Source organism: Echinops telfairi, unplaced genomic scaffold (genome assembly GCF_000313985.2).
Source record: "Echinops telfairi isolate 266 unplaced genomic scaffold, ASM31398v2 ScPeMD7_7467;HRSCAF=8505_0, whole genome shotgun sequence".
NCBI lineage: Eukaryota > Metazoa > Chordata > Mammalia > Afrosoricida > Tenrecidae > Echinops > Echinops telfairi.
Window position 1 is genome coordinate 7,718,697 of NW_022111367.1, and position 19,872 is coordinate 7,738,568.

The window sequence follows — 19,872 nt, forward strand, 5'->3', positions numbered from 1 at the left end:
CTGTGCTGCAGGGCGTTTGGCTGGCAATGGTGGAGCTGAGAGAAAGTGGTAGTTCTAGAAGACAGTAACTTTTTCTTTGCCTGCCAGTTTGATTTTTTAAAGTGAACTGGGCGGGGGGGTGTGCGGGAATACTTGCCAGTCTGTCCTGAGTAATGGAAATAGAGGTGATTGGGAAAGGAAGTTCCTGTTTACTTTAAATTTGTAAAGATTTTTAAATAAAGGTTGGCTACCTAAGTAAGACACTTGATAGTCTAAGAGGTGCACTCTGAAAAGAGTAGCTAAATGATGTGTGTGGGCGTGAGAAAGATGGTGTAGCCAGAGTGAGCCCAGTTTGTCTGCAAAGCATCTGTGAGGAAGTTTTAGGAGTTTTTAGGGCCCCCCTCCAAAAAAACAACTAATGGTCTGCCAGTACTAAAGGACTGATCAGAGAACAAGGAGGACCGCTCCAAACTACGGTGTCTCAGAGGCCAGTCGGGAATTTCACACAGGAAGACTGTGACAAAGAAGTACGGCGGATGTGTCTGAAGCAGTGAAACTAGTAATGGGGAATAGGTTGGTTAATTCAGGACTATGTGAGTAAAATATGGGTAAGAGTTGAGTTGACAGAGGAACCATTTAGGGGACAGGTAAGGAACTGCTCAAAGCTATACTTTGAAGTTTAAAAAAAAGGAAGGAGCAACACTATTAACAGAAGAGAGAAATCCAACTTCTAAACAGTTTAGCACCAACCACTTTAATAGAGATTTGTTCTAGAACTTACAGTCTTTCCACTAGGGCTTTGGAGAGGTGATCTCGGTTTGCTGTTCTAGAAGAGCATTGAGGGACTGTGGGGTTAGTTCATGTCAAGCGTGATCGTCGTACTGAGTGGCAAGTTAAACTCTCTCAGAGATTACCACTGCTTCCGAAATGATGATTTCTTCCCATTTTTCACGCAAGTGATTTATTCTGCTTTTTGCCTTTTTTCTAGTTGATTCAGAAAGGCACCAAGTTAGTGTTGGAACAAGTGGTGACATCCATTGCCTCAGTCGCAGACACTGCAGAGGAAAAGTTTGTCCCGTACTACGACATATTCATGCCCTCGCTGAAGCACATCGTCGAAAATGCCGTTCAGAAGGAACTCAGGCTTCTGAGGGGGAAAACTATCGAATGCATCAGCCTCATTGGGCTGGCTGTTGGGAAGGAAAAGGTAAGTGGTGTGTCGCTTGTTGAAATTGTGTAATTTGTGGAGGTACTGAAAGTAGAGCATATTTTTCCCTTCATCATCTCCCTACTCACATGTTACTCCAACTGTATACATAAATAATAAATTAATCTCCTTACTGTCGATCAATATTAAGGTGTCCTCTCAAGTCAGTTGTGTTCTTGAAAAGCTCTCCTGCTACCACATGTCATCTGTCCTCTGGTCCAACCTGGAGCCTTGTGTGGGCTTAGTTCACCTGTTTAACTATTTGCTCAGGAGCTTGCCAATTCTTTTCTGCTTAATCCAGAAAACATCAGGTGTGTCCTAGGAGAAAAAAATGTATATTCAAACAACTCTTGAGAAAATAATTAGCAAGAACCACTGGGTGATAAGGGTTTTTCTTCCCGGTTACTGTCTCAGTTGTCAAAACAAACCCAAAAGAAGCTCCTCCCATCCCACCCTCAGCCCTGTCAGGTGGCACTTCTCTGTCTGGTCTCCTTCAGAGCCAGCTGCAGTCTTAATGCTGATGCTTAAGCTTGTTTTTGTGGAACACAACCTCTACCCAATGTTTTTCTAGAAGAACATTAAATGCATTGCAGTATAGATGAAGAATTTTTAATAGATTAATTTTATCTGTGAGTTTATGGCCCATGTGGGGAAAATAATAGCTTTATGTCTGTCTTCTTTTTTCCCTTTGTTTTCTTTTTGAAAGCTTTGTGATTAAATAAGACAGAACTAAGGAGTGGTGAGGTGGCTCTTTTCTCTTACACACAAAAGTAATATTGGCAATGAAAATATTCCCAAATATTTTATTTTAGTTTATGCAAGATGCATCTGATGTGATGCAGTTGCTGTTGAAGACCCAGACAGACTTCAGTGATATGGACGATGATGACCCTCAGGTAAAGCAGCTGTCGCCTGTTGTCTGGCCCATCCGTCTGTGAGTTTCCGGTAACATGGCTAAATGTGCTTGAAACAAACGAGCACATAGGACTAGGCTTCTGGATGATATCAGACCTGGATTTCCGAGACACCTGCCCTGGTTGTCCTTCTAGTTCTTAGGCCCCTTTTCTCAGCCCGCGGTCAGTTTCTCCTCTTTGCTCTGGTTCTTTCGACTTTGGTCCTCTGAAGGCCCTGCCTTAAGCCCACTTACCTTCTCGGTCTCCTGGAGCTGTGTCATCCACAGTGATGACGTCAGGGCTCCACATCTGTCTCCAGAATTCCAAGAGCTGTAATAATATCATGAATGTCTAATCTATAGTTTTCACAAATCCTGTCATTACAGGTGCTCAATAAGTTATTATAGAATCACGTTTTTATTTTATACGTACCCAGTTCACTTTGACTGAATTCATTTGAACTCATAGCAACCCTATGTAGGGCTTCCAGGGTTGTGTAAAACTTTACAGAAGCAGGGAGCCTCACCTGCCCCACCAGGAGCCAACTGTGGGATTGAACTGCCGACTCTCTCGTTACCAATTCAGTGCCACATAATCATTGTTTACCATAGCTGCAGTGGGTAAAGAGAATGAGCAGGATAGAATAGAGATAAAAAACATGTACGGCTCGTTTTGCTATGCATTATGGGGGAAGATGGTACAATCAGACTGCTCACAGTAGAGAGGAGGGTCTGTAACCTGTAAAGAGGATGGTAAAAGGAGAGAAAGGAGTGCAGTGTTTCTTGGGTGTTTAACGAATGGAATTACTGTCCAGGAATTGACAGATTTACCTGGGTTTCATGTAGTTGATTCAGATGCTAACAGAGAAATTAATGACTTGAAAGTTAAAAAAAAAAAAAAAAAGGCCAGACTTTGGTGTTTCGCTTTTTGCCTTGCCACCCAGTAGGATTCCAAAATAATCTATTGTGATTTCATTCTTCTGAACATTGTAAGTCTAGGAACATGAACAAGCGCACTTAGTGTTTAAAGTAACATGAGTATATATGTCAATAAGACTTTAGGAAATAGGCACATCTTTTTTTTTTTTTTTTTCATTTAACTTTGTCTTTCTAGATCTCTTACATGATCTCAGCCTGGGCCAGAATGTGCAAAATCCTTGGGAAAGAGTTTCAGCAGTACCTTCCTGTGGTTATGGGACCTCTGATGAAGACGGCTTCAATCAAACCTGAAGTCGCTCTGTTAGACAGTAGGTATCTTCATGGGACATGCCGCTGTACAACTTCCTTCTTAATCGTCGTAACAGAGCCCTTTCCTTCCGGTTTCTAGCCCAAGACATGGAGAGCATGAGTGATGATGATGGTTGGGAGTTTGTGAATCTTGGAGATCAGCAGAGTTTTGGTATTAAAACTGCAGGACTAGAAGAAAAATCAACTGCTTGCCAGATGTTGGTAAGTGATGTGCTGCTTTTTACCAGAATTTGATTTTGTGACTTTCAATACATTATCTGTGTGCTTCATAAATACTAATTAAATTATTTAGAAGCACTTAGGAATACATTCTGTAAAAAAGTGTGTCGGAACCTCTTCGTGTCCCACATTTCTACTTCTGATGTCCATCTTTGAGAAAGCATGTGGACAAAACCATTCCACATTACAAATTTTTTAATAGCGAGCTAAGATAATGGATGATAACAAGTAGCTGGAATGCCTGTTAGTGGGAAACTGACCCATAAGTAGTTATTCCTGACGTCATGATATGTAGCCCCTATGATGAAGAGTTCGGAATTCACTAGAGGGTGATGGATCAGGTAAATCTAAACTAAGTGTTCACTCAGTGTGCTCATTGCATTCGTGTGTTTCTTGGATAGTCTTACCTTCAATACTTAATGCCTATCATTGAAGCATGAATTTGTGTTATGGAGGGGCAGCAAAAATTCCTGTATTTCTAATTTTTGAAAGATAATAGATCCAAAAATGATTTTGTGTTCTATTTCAGTTTAAAATTCTCATTAGTTTTTAAGTGTAGCTCTAGTCAGGATGCAACATTCTCTTTCAGTTTTACTGTTCATTAAAATATAATACCTTAAAGCTAACTTGCGTCTTCCCTTCCTTCCCCCCCACTATTTTTTATTGCAGGTGTGCTATGCTAAGGAGTTAAAAGAAGGCTTTGTGGAGTATACAGAACAAGTTGTCAAGCTGATGGTCCCGTTACTGAAATTTTATTTCCACGATGATATCCTGTGATGAACACAAAATGCTAGTTAGTAAACTTGGAGCTCGTTTTCAAGGATTTTTCTTTTTTTTTTTTTTCATTTTCAACTTTTAGACTCTAGTAACTGAAGTGTTGGTCACCATTATTATTTGGTGTTTACACTATCTCAGAAAAACACTTGCTATTGAGGTGGTTAGGCCATGGGAAGCCCATCTGTGTCAGAGTAGAACTTACATGACTTAAATTATAGAAAGTCGATTGTTGTCAGGCTTTCTCAAGCACCTCTGTGTGAACTTGAACCTCTAATTGTTTCAGTTTGCAACTAAGTGGGTGAACCAGCTTGCACTTAGATAAAAACACAAACCCACTGTCAGGTCAGTTTTGACTCAGCACTCCTCTCTATACAGGGTTTCAGAAGCCGTAAACCTGTATGTGTACAGACAACTTCTTTCCCGTGGAGTGACTCGTTGTTCGAACTCCCGACATTGTAGATCGTAGTACAGTGTTTACCTGCCAACAATACTAGGGCTCCTCACATCATGGTAGTTGTCACTAACTGTCCTATAAAGGTGTGTGTATGCCTTTAGACACCGACTGTCTCACACACACAGTTTTATAGACAGGAACAATAAGGACAGCATGAGAGAATGGTGGAGCCAGGGCCCACGCTGAGGCATGGGTGCCTATACGGGCATGTGGTAGCGTGCACTCGGAGTGTCCCCTAACAGTGCCCTCACAGAAAGCTGCCTTTGCCCGCAGCAGCTTTCCATAGTGCCAGCAGACTTCACAGAGTTCTAGGAAGACATCAGAAGCTTAAGTGCATACTTAATGAAAAGTCTGGTCCATGCACAGTCCTGTATGTTAGGAAATGCATAGTTTCCACTTGGTTTATGAGTGATAACTATTTGAGTTTACCTATTGTTTCGGATAGGAAAGTGACAGAAAAGACAGGAAGGTTTGTCTCGTGGACAAGAAGAACTCTAATCTGTATGTTCAGTTTAACACTTGGAACTCTTGGGTGGCTGTTAGATGAGCCTCACCCGCCTGATGTGGCAGAACTGATAACACAGCGAATAGGAGGACAGGCCCATCTTTGAAGGCTCATTGGCAATTAAGTTTCCTTAATAATGTCACGTGTTCGAGTGGCAGCTGCCGAATCCATGCCTCTCCTCCTGGAGTGTGCAAGGGTCCGAGGCCCTGAGTACCTCACGCAGATGTGGCATTTCATGTGTGACGCTCTCATCAAAGCCATCGGCACGGAACCAGATTCAGATGTCCTCTCAGAAATCATGCATTCTTTCGCAAAGGTGAGTATTCTTCCCCTAAAGAAAGGTGTGAAGATACGTGTTCCTTTATTGTGTTAAATAAATTAGGGGGAAAGGTGAGCTTTAATTTATACTTTAAGGAGGCTTCTGAAAATTTGTGGGAGACGTGCAATTTTCCTCACAAAGTGGAGTCACCCTAATGTGATAGTCTTCCTTAGTTGCCAGCATCTCATGAGCCTGCATGAGCCATCTCCCACCTGCATCTGTCTTGATTGTTTTTGGTTTTTTTATCAGTTGCCGGCTTTCTCGCATACTATTAAAAAAGCCTTTGTTGACCTGCTCCAGAAGTCTTCTCTTAGCTGTTCAGTTACTCTCAGCCAGCCCTGTTGCCCACAGTTCCATAGGCAGCTTGTGACACAGCTTGACTTGTTACACATCTTTCTTTGTCCTCACTCAAGTTCCTGCAATTCCTTCTACTTTTCTAAAGAATTCACGCCTTTACCCATGTCATTCCCTCACCTAAAAGGTCCCTCCCTCCAGGGCAAACTTACACTTTATTCAGTGCTCTGTAATTGTGTGTGTGTTCATGCAGTAATAGAATAAAACATTTGCCGTTTTCACCATGTGTGACTTCATGACAGTTACATTCACCATGGTGAGCAACTCACCAAATGTGTTCATCTCCCTAAACTAGAAATTCGGTGCCTCTTAAGCAATACCAGGTGGTTCTAAGCGGAGCTTCGCTTTCTTTTTGTTTGATTATGAAAATCGACCTGACAAAGCACACACCAGAGTCGGTGGGTCAGTTATTTTCGTGGTGCTGTGCAGCCATTCCACTGTTTCAGTTCATTTCACCACTGTTCACACAGACTCAAAAACAGCTTTCTTCTTGGCCTGGTTTGTAGTGCATTGAGGTAATGGGAGATGGATGCCTTAACAGCGAACACTTCGAGGAGCTGGGAGGAATATTGAAAGCAAAGCTGGAAGAGCATTTTAAAAATCAAGAATTGCGGCAAGGTACGTTTTCCCAGCTTTCATTTCTGAATGCAGTTGTTTGTGACCGTTTTGGCATCAATTAAAAAAAACCGTTTATTTGGGTGTGTTTTAGTTAAAAGACAAGATGAAGACTATGATGAACAGGTGGAAGAGTCACTACAAGATGAGGTAAAGCCCTCTCTGCAGAACTTAATTTACATGACTGACCACTTACATCTGAAACTTTAACTCCCAGTTCCACCGAGAGATTATCTTGATGTCATTATCGGTCATATTGAGCAAAAGACTCTGTCTAGTTCAATCTTTCGTAAACAGAATGAGTAGCTTGGAAGTCGCTCGTTTGGCTTTGGGACACCGGGTGTGGTTTTATTGCAGTATTTCACACAGAGGAAGGCATTTGGAGCTCACATTGTACATGCTATCACCATTTAAAAAGATGAAGAAACTCAAACTCCGAGGTGAAACGATCGCTTAAAATTGCAGCCTTGTTAAGTCCGTTTTCTGCTATATCACACAATTGTGTGGGGTTCCTTACAAGCTGTAACATAGGCAGCAGTTAATAGCATTCTTTACCTCCTTGTTTCTAGTAGCAAACCACTTGACAATGTCATGTGTATTTTGGTTTTATGATTAGGATATAGAATATAAACTATGTAGCCATCATGGTGGACAAGTGCTAAAATGTTCAAGTCAAACAAATTGCCTTCACAAACATTCCCTTCAGGTTGTTCACATCATAGTAGACCATTTACCTCAATTGCTACCATGTCTGAGATGTAAATAAGTGATCGCATCCCTCCACCATCTCACTTCAAAAGTAGAACATTAGTGCAGAAAATGGGGAGGTGGGAGATGGATAGTAAGTAAAAACACTTGTACTTCAGGACTTGGGAATTTACGACAAATATTTTTCAAACATAACATTTTGAGTCTGTTGCAAATAAAGACGATTGCAGTGGGTGTATTGTTTATCACAGACTTTATCATCCCATAGCCTCGGGGCGTAAATGGCATTAAACTCGGTCATTAAAGTTACTTCACTGCAAGAAACAGTACTATTTCCTTAGACTTTTCAAAATGCTAGTAATGGTAACGGCGATGCTTTTTAATGGGCGTTCGTTGTTGTTTTTAGGATGATAATGATGTCTATATTCTGACCAAAGTATCAGACATTTTGCACTCAATATTCAGTAGCTACAAGGAAAAGGTGTTACCATGGTTTGAGCAGCTGCTTCCGCTAATTGTCAACCTAATTGTAAGTGCCACCTCTATTCAACAATTTATTTTCTGTAATTGACCTGTATTGCACTATAAGATTTTACACATTGAGGTTAATATGCACCTATTTATTTTATTGCATTTACTCAGTAAATTTAAGGAACAATTAATTTACATGTGCACACCTTGACTGTAAAAATCTCTGGAATCCGTATATAAATTTAAGGGTTGTGTAACATTTATTGATAATGATGTGTGTTTTTAAAATACAGCATCACTATCAGATTTTTTTCTAAAGTAAATCTATATACGTAGCTACTGCTGCAGTCAGTTTGTCCTAGCACATAATGTTACCAGTTTGGGAACAGGTCTTAACACACCTGTATCTATTATTTCTTTTAAGTGCTTTGATTTTCAAAGCATATCTATTTGTCTCACGTGAAGTGGTTAGTACTGGCGGGGTGGTTATTACCTGTATCAAGAATGACAGTCTAAGCTAGCAGTCTATATTGAACATTAGAAGCTTGATTGACTGTCTCTCTTTCAGTGTCCACACAGACCTTGGCCAGACAAACAATGGGGACTGTGCATCTTTGATGATGTCATCGAATACTGTAGCCCAGCCTCATTTAAATACGCAGAGTACTTCTTAAGGCCAATGCTCCAATACGTGTGTGACAACAGCCCGGAAGTCAGGCAAGCTGCTGCCTATGGCCTGGGAGTCATGGCCCAGTATGGGGGAGATAATTACCGTCCTTTTTGTACAGGTACTTGGGCTTATATGGTTACATATGTTTCATTCCAGGTATTCCCACAAACAGCTATTTCTGCTTTCTTGTTTCTCTTAACACATGAGGTGACGCTTCAGCCTCTTCTGCGTCACACCCAATATTCCCCTCCCCCTCAGTACAGTTTCCCTTTTAATTTTGAGTGTATGCCACAGTCTTCGTATAGAACAGGCGTCTCCAAGTTAGCCGACTGGTAACACCTGCACGTGGGTCCGGGTAGAACTATGGATGGTCCATAGAATCGCAGCAGCTGCTTTTTCTAAAGGAAAGTGTTAGGCCCTTATCTTGAGGCACCTCTGGGTAGATTTCAAACTACCAACCTTTCCCATTAGGAACCAAGCATGTTAATTGCACACCTCCCAGACCCATTGCCACCAAGTTACTTCTGGCTGACCGTGACCTACAGGACAAGATTCAAGTGTCCCATCAGGTCGGCAAAGTGGAAAACCTGTACAGAAACTTAAAAAGCTTAAGTGTCACCAAGTCACCAGAGGCTATTAATTTACATCACTCAAAACCAAGAACCAAACTCCCTGCCTTTGAGTCGATTCCAACTCATAGCCACCCTGTAGGACAGGTGGCACTGCCCTGTGGGTTTCCAAGACAGTACACTTTATGAGAGTAGAAAGCCCCATCTTTCTCCCAATGTATATGTCTCGGGTCTTAGGATTTTTAGTGCTTTTGATCCCACAAACACTGATAGTGCTAGGACAGTAGCTCCTTCAGTATCAGGTCATGGTTATTTAGCAGAGAAGAGAAACATGTCCACACCTGATTTGTACCTGGACCAAAGATAAATACTATTTATGCCCATTTGCATGAAAGTGAGATTCCAATTGACCCATTTTCAAATACTTATTTTAGAAGCCCTTCCACTGCTGGTAAGAGTTATTCAGGCTGCAGATTCTCGGACCAAAGAAAATGTCAATGCTACAGAGAACTGCATCTCCGCAGTAGGGAAGATGATGAAATTCAAGCCAGACTGGGTAAATGTGGACGAGGTCTTACCGCACTGGCTGTCCTGGCTTCCACTTCATGAAGATAAAGAAGAAGCTGTGCAGACCTTTAATTATCTCTGTGACCTAATTGAAAGGTAAAACAGGAGCCTATCCTCCCTTCACAGAAACACTACCCTGTCACTTTTTTCTCCACTGATTTCTTCATCCTCTGAGGTTTCGCTGTGCAGTCTCTTGGGTACATATGTATATAACAGTCCTGTTTTTAGAGATCGTGTTAACGAAACCATTGTCTTACTGAAATCAAATTGAATTTGTTTATGAAATTAAGTTCAGCCAATGGATGCAAGCACTATAGAAAGTAATTCCTTAAGAAGGTTCCCATCTGGTGTTGCCACCTCGCTTATTACAGTGCTGTTATTTGGCCTTCCAAAATTCCAGTGTTTTTCTTTGGATCAAGCCAGACCGGCAACCTGGCTTCCGGACTGGGGCTCTGACATTATTAACGCTACTATGTAGCTCTTGAGTAATTTATTTGTAAGAGGTGCTGCAAATCTGGAGGATTCAAGAACTCTTGCATTACAGACCTGTTCTTTGGTGTGTATTTCTCTCAATCTAGGTTTCCTTAAATATTAGGCACCGAGTTTTGTCATTATTATTTTTGACTTCATAAATGAACACAAGAATTGCAACTGCTCATTTCCTGAATTTTGTATAATTCGGTGAAGGGAAGTGTGTTCTTTCATGTCTGTTAGTACTGTGCTTGGGTTCTCCCACTTAGCATCATCAAGTATTGTAGCCATTCTCCCCTTTGGGACACTGTCCATTCCTTGCCTTCTCCCGCCTCTGATGGGACTGATACTTTGTCATCTTATCTGAGCACCTCTCTGAGAAGTGAACTACTCGGAAATTCTCTTAATGGCAAAGACTGGAAATTTAGTTAAATTCCGGATTATGTTTCTTACTACTATTGTTACTTTTTCAGTTTACTCTCAAAATACATTATTCTTTGGACCTCAGAATTATTTTAGAAATCATTTTCAGGTGACTAAAATGTGTGTTGAGATCACAACAACACATTGTTGTGTTACCCAGGCAGGCATTCCGTGATGCTCACCTTCCCCACGTGATCACTGAAGTCAAAGTGGGTGCTTAAGCAAATGTGGTGAAGAAAACTGATGGTGCCCGGCTATCTAAAGAGAGCTTCTGGGGTCTTAAAGGCTTCATGATAAACAAGGGGCCATCTAGCTAAGAAGCAATAGAGCCCACATGGAAGACTCACACCAGCCTGTGTGATCATGAGGTGTCGCTAGGATCAGGCATCAAAGAACAAAATAGCATATTGTGAATTGGGGGGGGAGGGGTGCACAGTGGAGACCCAAAGCCCATCTGCAGGCAACTGGACATCCCCTTATAGAAGGGTTGCAGGAAGGAGATGAGTCAGTCAGTCAGTACAGTATAGTACTGGTGATCATGATCCCAATTCTGCCTTACAAATCCGGCTAGACCAGTGCGTGTACATGGGTACAGAGCTGGAAACACAGGGAATCCAGGACAGATAAACCCCTCAGGACCAATATTGAGAGTAGCAGTATCAGGAAGGGAAGGTGAGGGAGATGGGGAACTGGTCACGCGGATCTACATATAACCCCCTCCCTGGGGGATGGACAATCGAAAAGTGGGTGAAGGGAGACATCAAACAGTGTAAGACATGAAAAGATAATAATTTAAAAATTATCAAGGGTTCATGAGGGAGGAAAAAAGATAAGCTGATACCAAGGGCTCAAGTAGAAAGCAAATGTTTTGAGAGTGATGACAAACGATGGATGAATGGATTGTGATAAGAGTTGTATGAGCCCCCAATAAAATGATTTTTTTTTAAGCAGATAGCTATAATCCTAGTGTAAATAGCATTGTGCTTCAAAAAAGCAAAAAGCGTGTTGAGGAAGTGCAGTTCTTGTTTTCCATTAATGAACAATGTGCCTTACAAAATTGCAACATGTTGTCGTTTGGTCCATAATAGCAGTCCTGAGGGCGAAGCCAAGTGTTTCCCCTGATTTACATGTGGAGAAACTGAATAATAAAAGTGTAAAATTAGCTTCTTTTCCTGCCGCATTTGCAAGGCACTTGAATTTTAGGAAATGACCAGTTTTGTAAAGGCCTTTTTTGAAATTGTATTGGAAGAAGGAAGTGTTAACATGAGTACTGTTAGGAGAAATCCTGTTACGTAGGATTTATCAAGAATTTCTTCTCTCTTTTTTTTTTTCAGTAATCACCCCATCATTCTTGGCCCAAACAATACCAATCTTCCCAAAATATTCAAAATAATTGCAGATGGAGAAATGCATGAGGCAATTAAGCATGAAGATCCTTGTGCCAAACGTCTGGCTAATGTAGTTCGCCAAGTACAGGTAAACTTAGTTTGGTAGTTCAGTTAGAGAAAGGGGGGACAATCTTTTGGGGCTTATATTAGAAGAAAAAAGAAACCTGTTGGGCTAAGAAATTATTTTTATATTTTCTTGTCTTCAAGCCTTGAATGTGTTACACATAATATAATTTATCTGTTTTCATTATTTATTAGAACTAAAACCTTTCTCTGACTTTTGAGATATTTTGAACCTTCTAGTTGGTGATTAGGACAAGCTCATTGTGTATTAGTTTTGTGAAGATCTGATGAGATTCAGGAAATTATAGCTTCCAAAAATGTTTACTTGAGTTTAGTGGGTTACTCTTTGGGCTCCTAACCGTTTGAGCCTCTGTTGGGGAAAAATAAGGCTTTCCGCTTCCCCTAAAGAGTTACAGCCTCGGAAAGTCAAAGGAGTAGTTCTACTCTGTGCTGTCGGGTTCGAATGAGTTGAGATGGCCCCGCGTTGTGATTGACAGTAGTTAAACTTCCACCTGCTAGCCTGTCTCCAGGGAAATGTGCTCCCATAAAGATCACGGGAGCCTCGGAACCCTGTGGGGCAGTTCCGCTCGACCTGGGAGGTGGCAGAGTCAGGGTCTGCTCACAGCAGCAGATGGTGCAGGTTTTGTCATTTTATGTGATTTATGTATTGTGTCATCTGCCTGATTCAAAAAGAACGCTAACTGAAATGTGCCTTAAAGAAATGAACTGTTAGGGTTAGGGAGAAAGATTTAGTAATTAAATAAAAGTAAAAGAAATTCTTATAATTTAAAAAAATGAACTGATTTCTTGCCTTTATCATGATAATGCTTCAAAGTTGAAAGTATTTTGGCATGTTCCCATGTAACTATAATAGTCACAGTACTTCTAAAGTAACATGTTGCTACTGTCTCTAAACCTGTGGAAATGTTTTGTTTTCTTTCCGTAGACGTCTGGAGGATTGTGGACTGAATGCATCGGGCAGCTCAGTCCCGAGCAGCGGGGAGCCATACAGGAGCTCCTGAACTCTGCTTGAAGGGCCTCAGTACCACCCAGCAGAGAACTAACTCCAAATAAACGTTTACCCTTTTGTTTAGGTTTCTTTGTTTTGTTTTTGAGCAAAAGAGAACGATAGTGTGTAGGCTGTTCTGCAGAGCCGCGGCAGCAGGGAGGAGAAGCACCGCTTCTGCATGGCGTTGAAATGGATTTCTGTCGCACCACTGAGGAACACCCACCCCGTAAGCCCTACAGTCGCACTGGAGAGTATTTTTCTATTGGCATAACCCACCTGTGGCAACGTGGACAGGGGAGTAAAATTAACTTTCTCATTAGACGTAAAATGTGGGAGGTGGGGGGACTCCACTTTAAGATCAAGTTAACCACCATAGATTTGCCTCGAAACCAATCACTTTTACACCTAGTGTTCATTCTGTCCGTCACGGCGTGAGTCTTAGGGAGAGTAGAGCGGAGCCTTCTGCCCTGAAAACCAGTAGAACCAAAGGGGGGGTGGGGGGCGGGTAAGATACTAAAGACAAAACAAGCATGAACTCATATTTGACGTCACTTTCAGTTTGTTTGTTTTTTCCCAAAAGGCTTACGCAGTGGCTCAGTTTGGCAAGCTTTTCAGCCTCCAGCCCTTGAATGTGAAGTGCCGCTGGCACGTCTGCCAGTATTCTCATTCGCTCTTCAATAAACCACACTGAAACACAAAAGAAACATGTAAAACTCAGTACTGTCTGGCTTGTATTCATTCAATGTTTTTAATATAAAAATCATCTGATATTTTTTTAAAGTAACAGTAGCTATGGCTCCGAGTATATTTCCCTTATATTTTTCTTGTGCAATTAAAGTTTCAGAGCATTTTTGTTTTTGCCGTCTTCCACTAAAATTTGTGCTAAGTTATAATCCACCTCCTGCATTCGTGTCCTTTAAAGTTTGGAGACTTTGGCAAATGTTTTTTTAAGCTAGGATTGTTCTGATTCAATCACAGATTTGGCTTTGTGTTCCATTGCAAACTGTAATTGCCATAGAGCCACACACTACTTTCAACCTTTTTACAATAAGTATTATGGCTAAAATTACTGACTGACCAATCCAGTACAATGTGTGAATGTTTTCCTTTATGTATTAACCTCATAGCAGTAAATGACTTGCTGTTGTTTCTTTCAATAAACAGTTTTTCTTAGGGGTCTTTCTAGATTTCTGTTGAAAAATCCAGTGTCACATTTTTATAGTTTGTACTAAATTTAACTGTGGTATAAAAATGAATTTTATGCGTAGATCAGAATTTAAAATTAAAGGTCTTTTTCTTTAAATGATTTGCATTACTTTCTTAAAACTAAGCCTGAAATGGGATAGAAATAGAATCAATGGATAATTGTGGCTGCACATAGCAAATACTGTACAGACATGTTTCTCACTTGGGAGCACAACATCCTTAAGATGGAGAGATTTCCATATCTGGCAAATCAACCTATTGAGGAACCAGCTCAGTTACTGCTTTCCATGGGGTGCCTTTTTGACTCTTGGGGTGCATGGGAGATATTTGGAGCTACTTATACCTTGTATTTCATCTAGAGAAAAAAAACCAGTTCCAAGTTTGTCAAGATGGCCAACCCATGTACCAGTCCCATCAACCGAAACTTGAGTCACACGTTTTAATACAGTTATATTGCTACTGTCTACACATCTATGAATTTGGGTCACCTTGAGTGGTTATGCATTTTCTTTAGGCGCAGATCATGCCTGCAGCAGGCGGTCAGTTGTGCTAAGAGGGATTAATGTCAAGAACAATGTCCACATGTGATGGTTTCCTTTTAGCCCTTTCACTTTCAGTTGAATACGTGCTTTGTGACATTTTGAGTTTATTATCAGTACTGTCTTTAATGTCCAGTGAGAAATGCTTACATCTCCCAATAGCATTCTAATTTTCCACTTCATGTTAATAACCTGGTGTTACTTAACATTGTGGCTACTCTGGCTCTTCTCATGAGCACTGGATTTGATGCATATTCACAGTAGTGCTTATAGAAAAAACAGTTACAACACTGGGCGTGTGTTACACACATGGCCACATAACCTTTTTTAGATAGAAAATATTGTTCATACAGAAGCCAGTAAAAGCATTTTATTATGGCTATCAAGATGCATTCTGGTTTACATACCACTGTGCCCCTGGTATCATACCTTTTGTGTGCGAGAGAGACAAGTTTCCCGAAGGAAGTTGTTGCATCAGCTACCTGCCATTCTGTCAGAATTTATGAACTATAACCTTACGGGATCGTGGGTACACATATGACCAGGCCTTACCCAAACATGTGGTATGTCACTACCATGCTCTGCAAGATGAAAGTTCATCATTTCCTCCTGGTTCCTGGACGAGGTCAGCAAGCTTGTAATTCTAGAGGGGGGTGAAAAGGTGTGCCTCTCTTTTCTGGGAATTTTATAATTCCCAGATTTGCATAAAAGACAACGTTATAACTGACTTGGAATTTGTTTTAATAAAATGTTTGTAGTGAATGTTTACATAACAGGTTCCCATTTGACAGTTTCTACACAAAATGTTAACATTTTTTGAAATATGTTCTAGTTCCAGTCACATCTTCATTTTAAATTGCTGGCCTTTGATCTCATGGTTTATATATAAGGGGTACCAAAAAATAAAAGAAAGCTCTGCTCTGCTTGGCAGAACTTTAGTAGTAGACACTCCCACCCCCACCCTGCTAGGTGAGCACTGAGCAGCTCACTCTGAGTGCACCCAGTGGGATCACCTGGGAAGGTTCTCTGATCACTGAATTTTTCATAAAAGCAGTTTTGCTCAAACATTTTTTGTGATGGCCGATTTAAGAGGACAAAGTGCAGCTATGAAATTTTGTTTCTTGGGGGAAATGCCAGAAACTTGTGATGTTGAACACAACTTAAAAGGACAACGCTATGGGAAAAACTCATGGATGAGCGGTTTTCTCATTTCAAAAAAGGTAAAATGTTGATTGGTAACAAACCTCGTGCTGGAGGTCCATCAACTTCCCGAACAGACGGGACAAATAAAATTCATGCACTTGTGCTGGAAGACTGACACTGGACGATTGAAGAGATGGGAAAGTTAGCTGGACTCTCGTGGAGCTTGGTTCAGTGAACTTTAACTGAAGATTTGGAAATGAGGAGTTGCTGTGAAATTTGTGCCTCAGGTTCAGACTGATACAGACAAAACGGGCCAGGCTTTGAAAACTGCTCCAAAGCGACCCAATTTTTCTCCCCAGGTCATTTACTGGTGATGAGAGATGGTGCTATTCTAAGGACTCCAAAAGTAAACATCAATCAAGCCATTGGAAGACACCATTGTCCCCAAAAGTTTGTCAAGTGAAATCGAGGATGAAGACCGCTTATTTTTTATGTGAGGGCATAGTACATTTGGAGTTTGTTCCACCAGGTCGACTGTTAATCAAACTTTCTATTTAGAGGTTCTGAAAAGATTGTGTAACTGTGCAAAAAGAAAGGCCTGATTTGTGGCACCTGGGGACCGACCGCAGAGGCAGCCATCTTAGTATGCCAGTTTGCCAACGGCATGCCTCTTGCCCCATGCACCTTGCTCCGTGCACCTCTTTGTTCCTGTGAATGAAGAGGGATGTGACTATGTAGAAGAGGCCAAGAAAAAATGAGGGAGGTGCTGTCAGACATCCAAACAAATGAGTTTGAAAAATATTTCAAGAATGGACTTGCAGATTTGACAAATGTATTAAGTGTAACGGTGATACAGTTGTTTTGTAACAAAAAAAAAATTTACCCAGCTTTGAAAAAAAAGTTAGTGTGGGCTTTTGGGGGGGCGCTCCCTTGTAAGCTGTTATAATCATGGATACTGCCATTATGTCTTGGTAGTGGTAGATGGCATTCAGTCTGTTGGGATTCTTACAGTACCCCTGTAGTACAGTAAAACACCGCCCAGTCTGTTGCCATTCTACAATCCTGTTTGAGCCCATTGTTGCAGCCAGTGTGTTAACCCATCATTGAGGGCCTGCCTCTTTTTTATTGAACCTCTACCAAGCAAGATGTCCTCCAGGACTGGCCCCTGGGCTTGTTAACTTACCCAACTACACGAGACAGGCTTGCTACTTCACTTTCAAAGAGCATTCTGGTGGTACTACTACTTCCTAGACAGATTTGTTCATGCATCTAGCAGTTCCGTGCATATGTAACGGTCTTTACCAACACCATAACTCAAAAGGCATGAGTTCTTCAGTGGGCCTTTTTCATTGTCCAACTTTCAGGTACCATGATTTGGGTCAGGCACACCCTAATCTTCAAGGGGATGGCCTTAATTTTGAAGTCTCTCCCAGCAGATTTGACCAATGTAATATGTTTCATTTTTTAACTGCTTCCAGTGTTTCCATTGACCTTGGCAGCAGATCCAGGTAAAATGAAATCATAGACAACTTCAGTATTTTGTACTTTTGTCATGTTTATTGGTCCAGCTGTGACCTTTTTTGCTTTATACTGATGTGTAGATTGTATTGCTCTTCAATAAGTTTTCAAATATTTTCAACACGCAATATTATTTCATCTGCATATTATTGATATTAATTATTAATAAGCCTTCCTCCTATACTGTTCCCATATTTTCCGTGTAGTTCAACTTCTTGGGTTATTTCCCCAACATAAATTTACTAACTAGTGGAAGGATAAAACCCACAATGCACACCTTTCCTGATTCATGGAAGGGATCCCTTTGTTCCAACAACTGCCTCTTTATCTATGTACAGGTTCTGAATGAGCATAATTAAATATCCTGGGATTTCCATTCTTCCCATTACTGTCCATAGTGTGATCCACACAGTTGAATCCCTTGATCAATATAATGAAACAAGTAAACTTGTATTTCCCATGTTCTTGTTTGAGTGTGACTTCAATCTCTGGCAGTTACCTGCCCAACTGCTGCAAACCAATCTTGAGTTATCTTCAAAATTTTGCCTGATACTAATACTGTATGATAAATTTTTATATTCTCTTGGATCATCTTTGGAATGGGCACACATGGATCTCTTCCAGTTAGTTGGTCAAGTAGCTATTTCCCAATTTTCTTAGTATCTTAATTGATATTTTCTGAATTCCTGGAGGAAAAATGTGTGTGCACCTAAGTTATTTTGCTAAAAGGTGATAGTGGGGCAAATGGAGTTCGAGTATCTCAAGGCAATCGTCTCAAAATCCTATCAACTGGTCCAGTGAGGCTGACGTTTAAAAATTTGACTTCCATGTTTTAGTCCTATTCTGTTAAGTCTTGTGACCCTGAGGAAAATAGGGTCTCGGGGTGGATGGAGCAATGACACTGGCCCTGTAGATTAGTTTCTTCTCGGAGTTGTAGCTTTTATTCTATTTCTAGTGCTGTAAAAATTAAAGAATAATTTGTCTGAAGGCTAAAAGCTAATTTGATACATTTGTAATGAGGCAACTTAATCATAGCTCCATAAGTGTAGTTTGACTACCAGAATCCCCAGTATATATGTAAGCAAATCAACATTATTGATGTGTACCTGGCTGCATAATAAGTGGGCCGTAAGTTACTGAAATGAGACTTGGATTTTAATTTTCAACACTTACACTTTTGAAGCTGTGTGTGTGTGTGTGTGTGTGTACGCTAAACACCCTATTCAGCCCAATCCCACAAACTCAGAAAGGACCTTTTGTCTTCCCCAGAAAGGACTACTCAATCCCAGTGGAGTCCCTGGTCCCACTTGTGTTGGTGTCAACCAGGGGACTTCCTCATGGCGTGACCCACGTCCCAAGGACTGCTGCTCATCTCAGACCACACAGAGTCCTATGTAACAATGCATGCAGTTCAACACCCTTCTTCAATGAGCTATTTATTAGATCATATGAATAATTATTTTGTAAAGTTTCCCTACATTGACATTATTAACTACAACACTACAAATAACTGAGCAGAAGCCTTTATTTTTCTCTTTTTCCTTTAACTGTCAAAAAAGATGTTTATAGAAGTTCACAAATATTGTTTGTCAAAATATTGCAGCTAAAGCACCAGAAAATTTTGACAAAATCAGCAACTATAAAAACGTGTCTGCAGTTACCTTTAGTTCTCAGACATAACCACCATTTGAAGCGTTATTGTAAGTGGGGAACAATGGCCGCTCTGATCAGAGTGCATCAAAAATCTCAAAATGTTGATTAGCACAGAGGTGTAGCTTGTTTGTATATTGATACATGTAAACTGCTGCTTGTTGCTATCGAAGAGTATAGCCTTAAACAATCTTCTGGCTCTTGTTTCCTACAAATCACTTTGTTTCTCATCTCTCTTTGCCACAAATGATAGTTAAAAAGTAAAAAGATTCTCTTAGTAACCACTGTCACCTGCCCCTCTCCCCAGAGAATGTATTTCAAAGGACGGCATTGAATCTGCAGCTCCAGGAGAGGGACATAGCTGATCAGAGCACACGGGAGCAAATGAAGGGGGAGGAGGAGAGAGTGGAGCACATCTTGGCCCACCAGGCCGTGAGGACGATGCTCCCAATTAGAGCAGCCAGTCCACAGAAAGGACCACATGGCCGGCCACACTATGAGACACGACGGCCCTCACTGACCCATAGCCCAACAGGGGACAACACCAGAGACAGTGTAGGAATTACACCCAATCTGATCCCACCACACTGTGGCAGACGCTAAGGGAGTGCAACAGAACAGCAAGGGAACGGAGCGGTGAGGACCCCAGGGAATGCTGAAGGTGGACTTTGGGGCCAGGGCATGGTGCCCCAACAGACTGGACTGGAAAACACTCCTAAAGGCCAACAAACAGTCCTTGAACTAACTACAAGCTTTTCTTTCTTGTGTTTGGGTTTTTTGGGGTTTTTTTGTCATTGGTTTGTTGTTTTGTTCTCTTTTGTTGCTTGGTTTTGCTCTGTCTTGTTTTTGTGCATGTTATTATCTCCGCAGGTCTGTCTAAATAAGATAGGCTGGATGAACAATCTGGA

General features: G+C 41.1%; 1 protein-coding gene across 1 annotated transcript in view; it reads left to right on the top strand.

Annotated features, from left to right (window-relative positions):
- IPO5 (importin 5) overlaps positions 1-12,992 on the top strand; it is a 30,346-nt gene extending 17,354 nt beyond the window's left edge. The window contains exons 13-25 of the mRNA XM_004704272.3: positions 968-1,186; positions 1,999-2,082; positions 3,193-3,325; positions 3,406-3,527; positions 4,215-4,311; positions 5,425-5,597; positions 6,461-6,572; positions 6,664-6,719; positions 7,684-7,806; positions 8,317-8,536; positions 9,422-9,650; positions 11,783-11,924; positions 12,846-12,992. Of these exons, the coding sequence (XP_004704329.1) occupies positions 968-1,186; positions 1,999-2,082; positions 3,193-3,325; positions 3,406-3,527; positions 4,215-4,311; positions 5,425-5,597; positions 6,461-6,572; positions 6,664-6,719; positions 7,684-7,806; positions 8,317-8,536; positions 9,422-9,650; positions 11,783-11,924; positions 12,846-12,932 (1,797 nt within the window). The 3' untranslated portion in view covers positions 12,933-12,992. The remainder of the gene's footprint in view (positions 1-967; positions 1,187-1,998; positions 2,083-3,192; positions 3,326-3,405; positions 3,528-4,214; positions 4,312-5,424; positions 5,598-6,460; positions 6,573-6,663; positions 6,720-7,683; positions 7,807-8,316; positions 8,537-9,421; positions 9,651-11,782; positions 11,925-12,845) is intronic.
- The last annotated feature ends 6,880 nt before the right edge of the window (positions 12,993-19,872 follow it).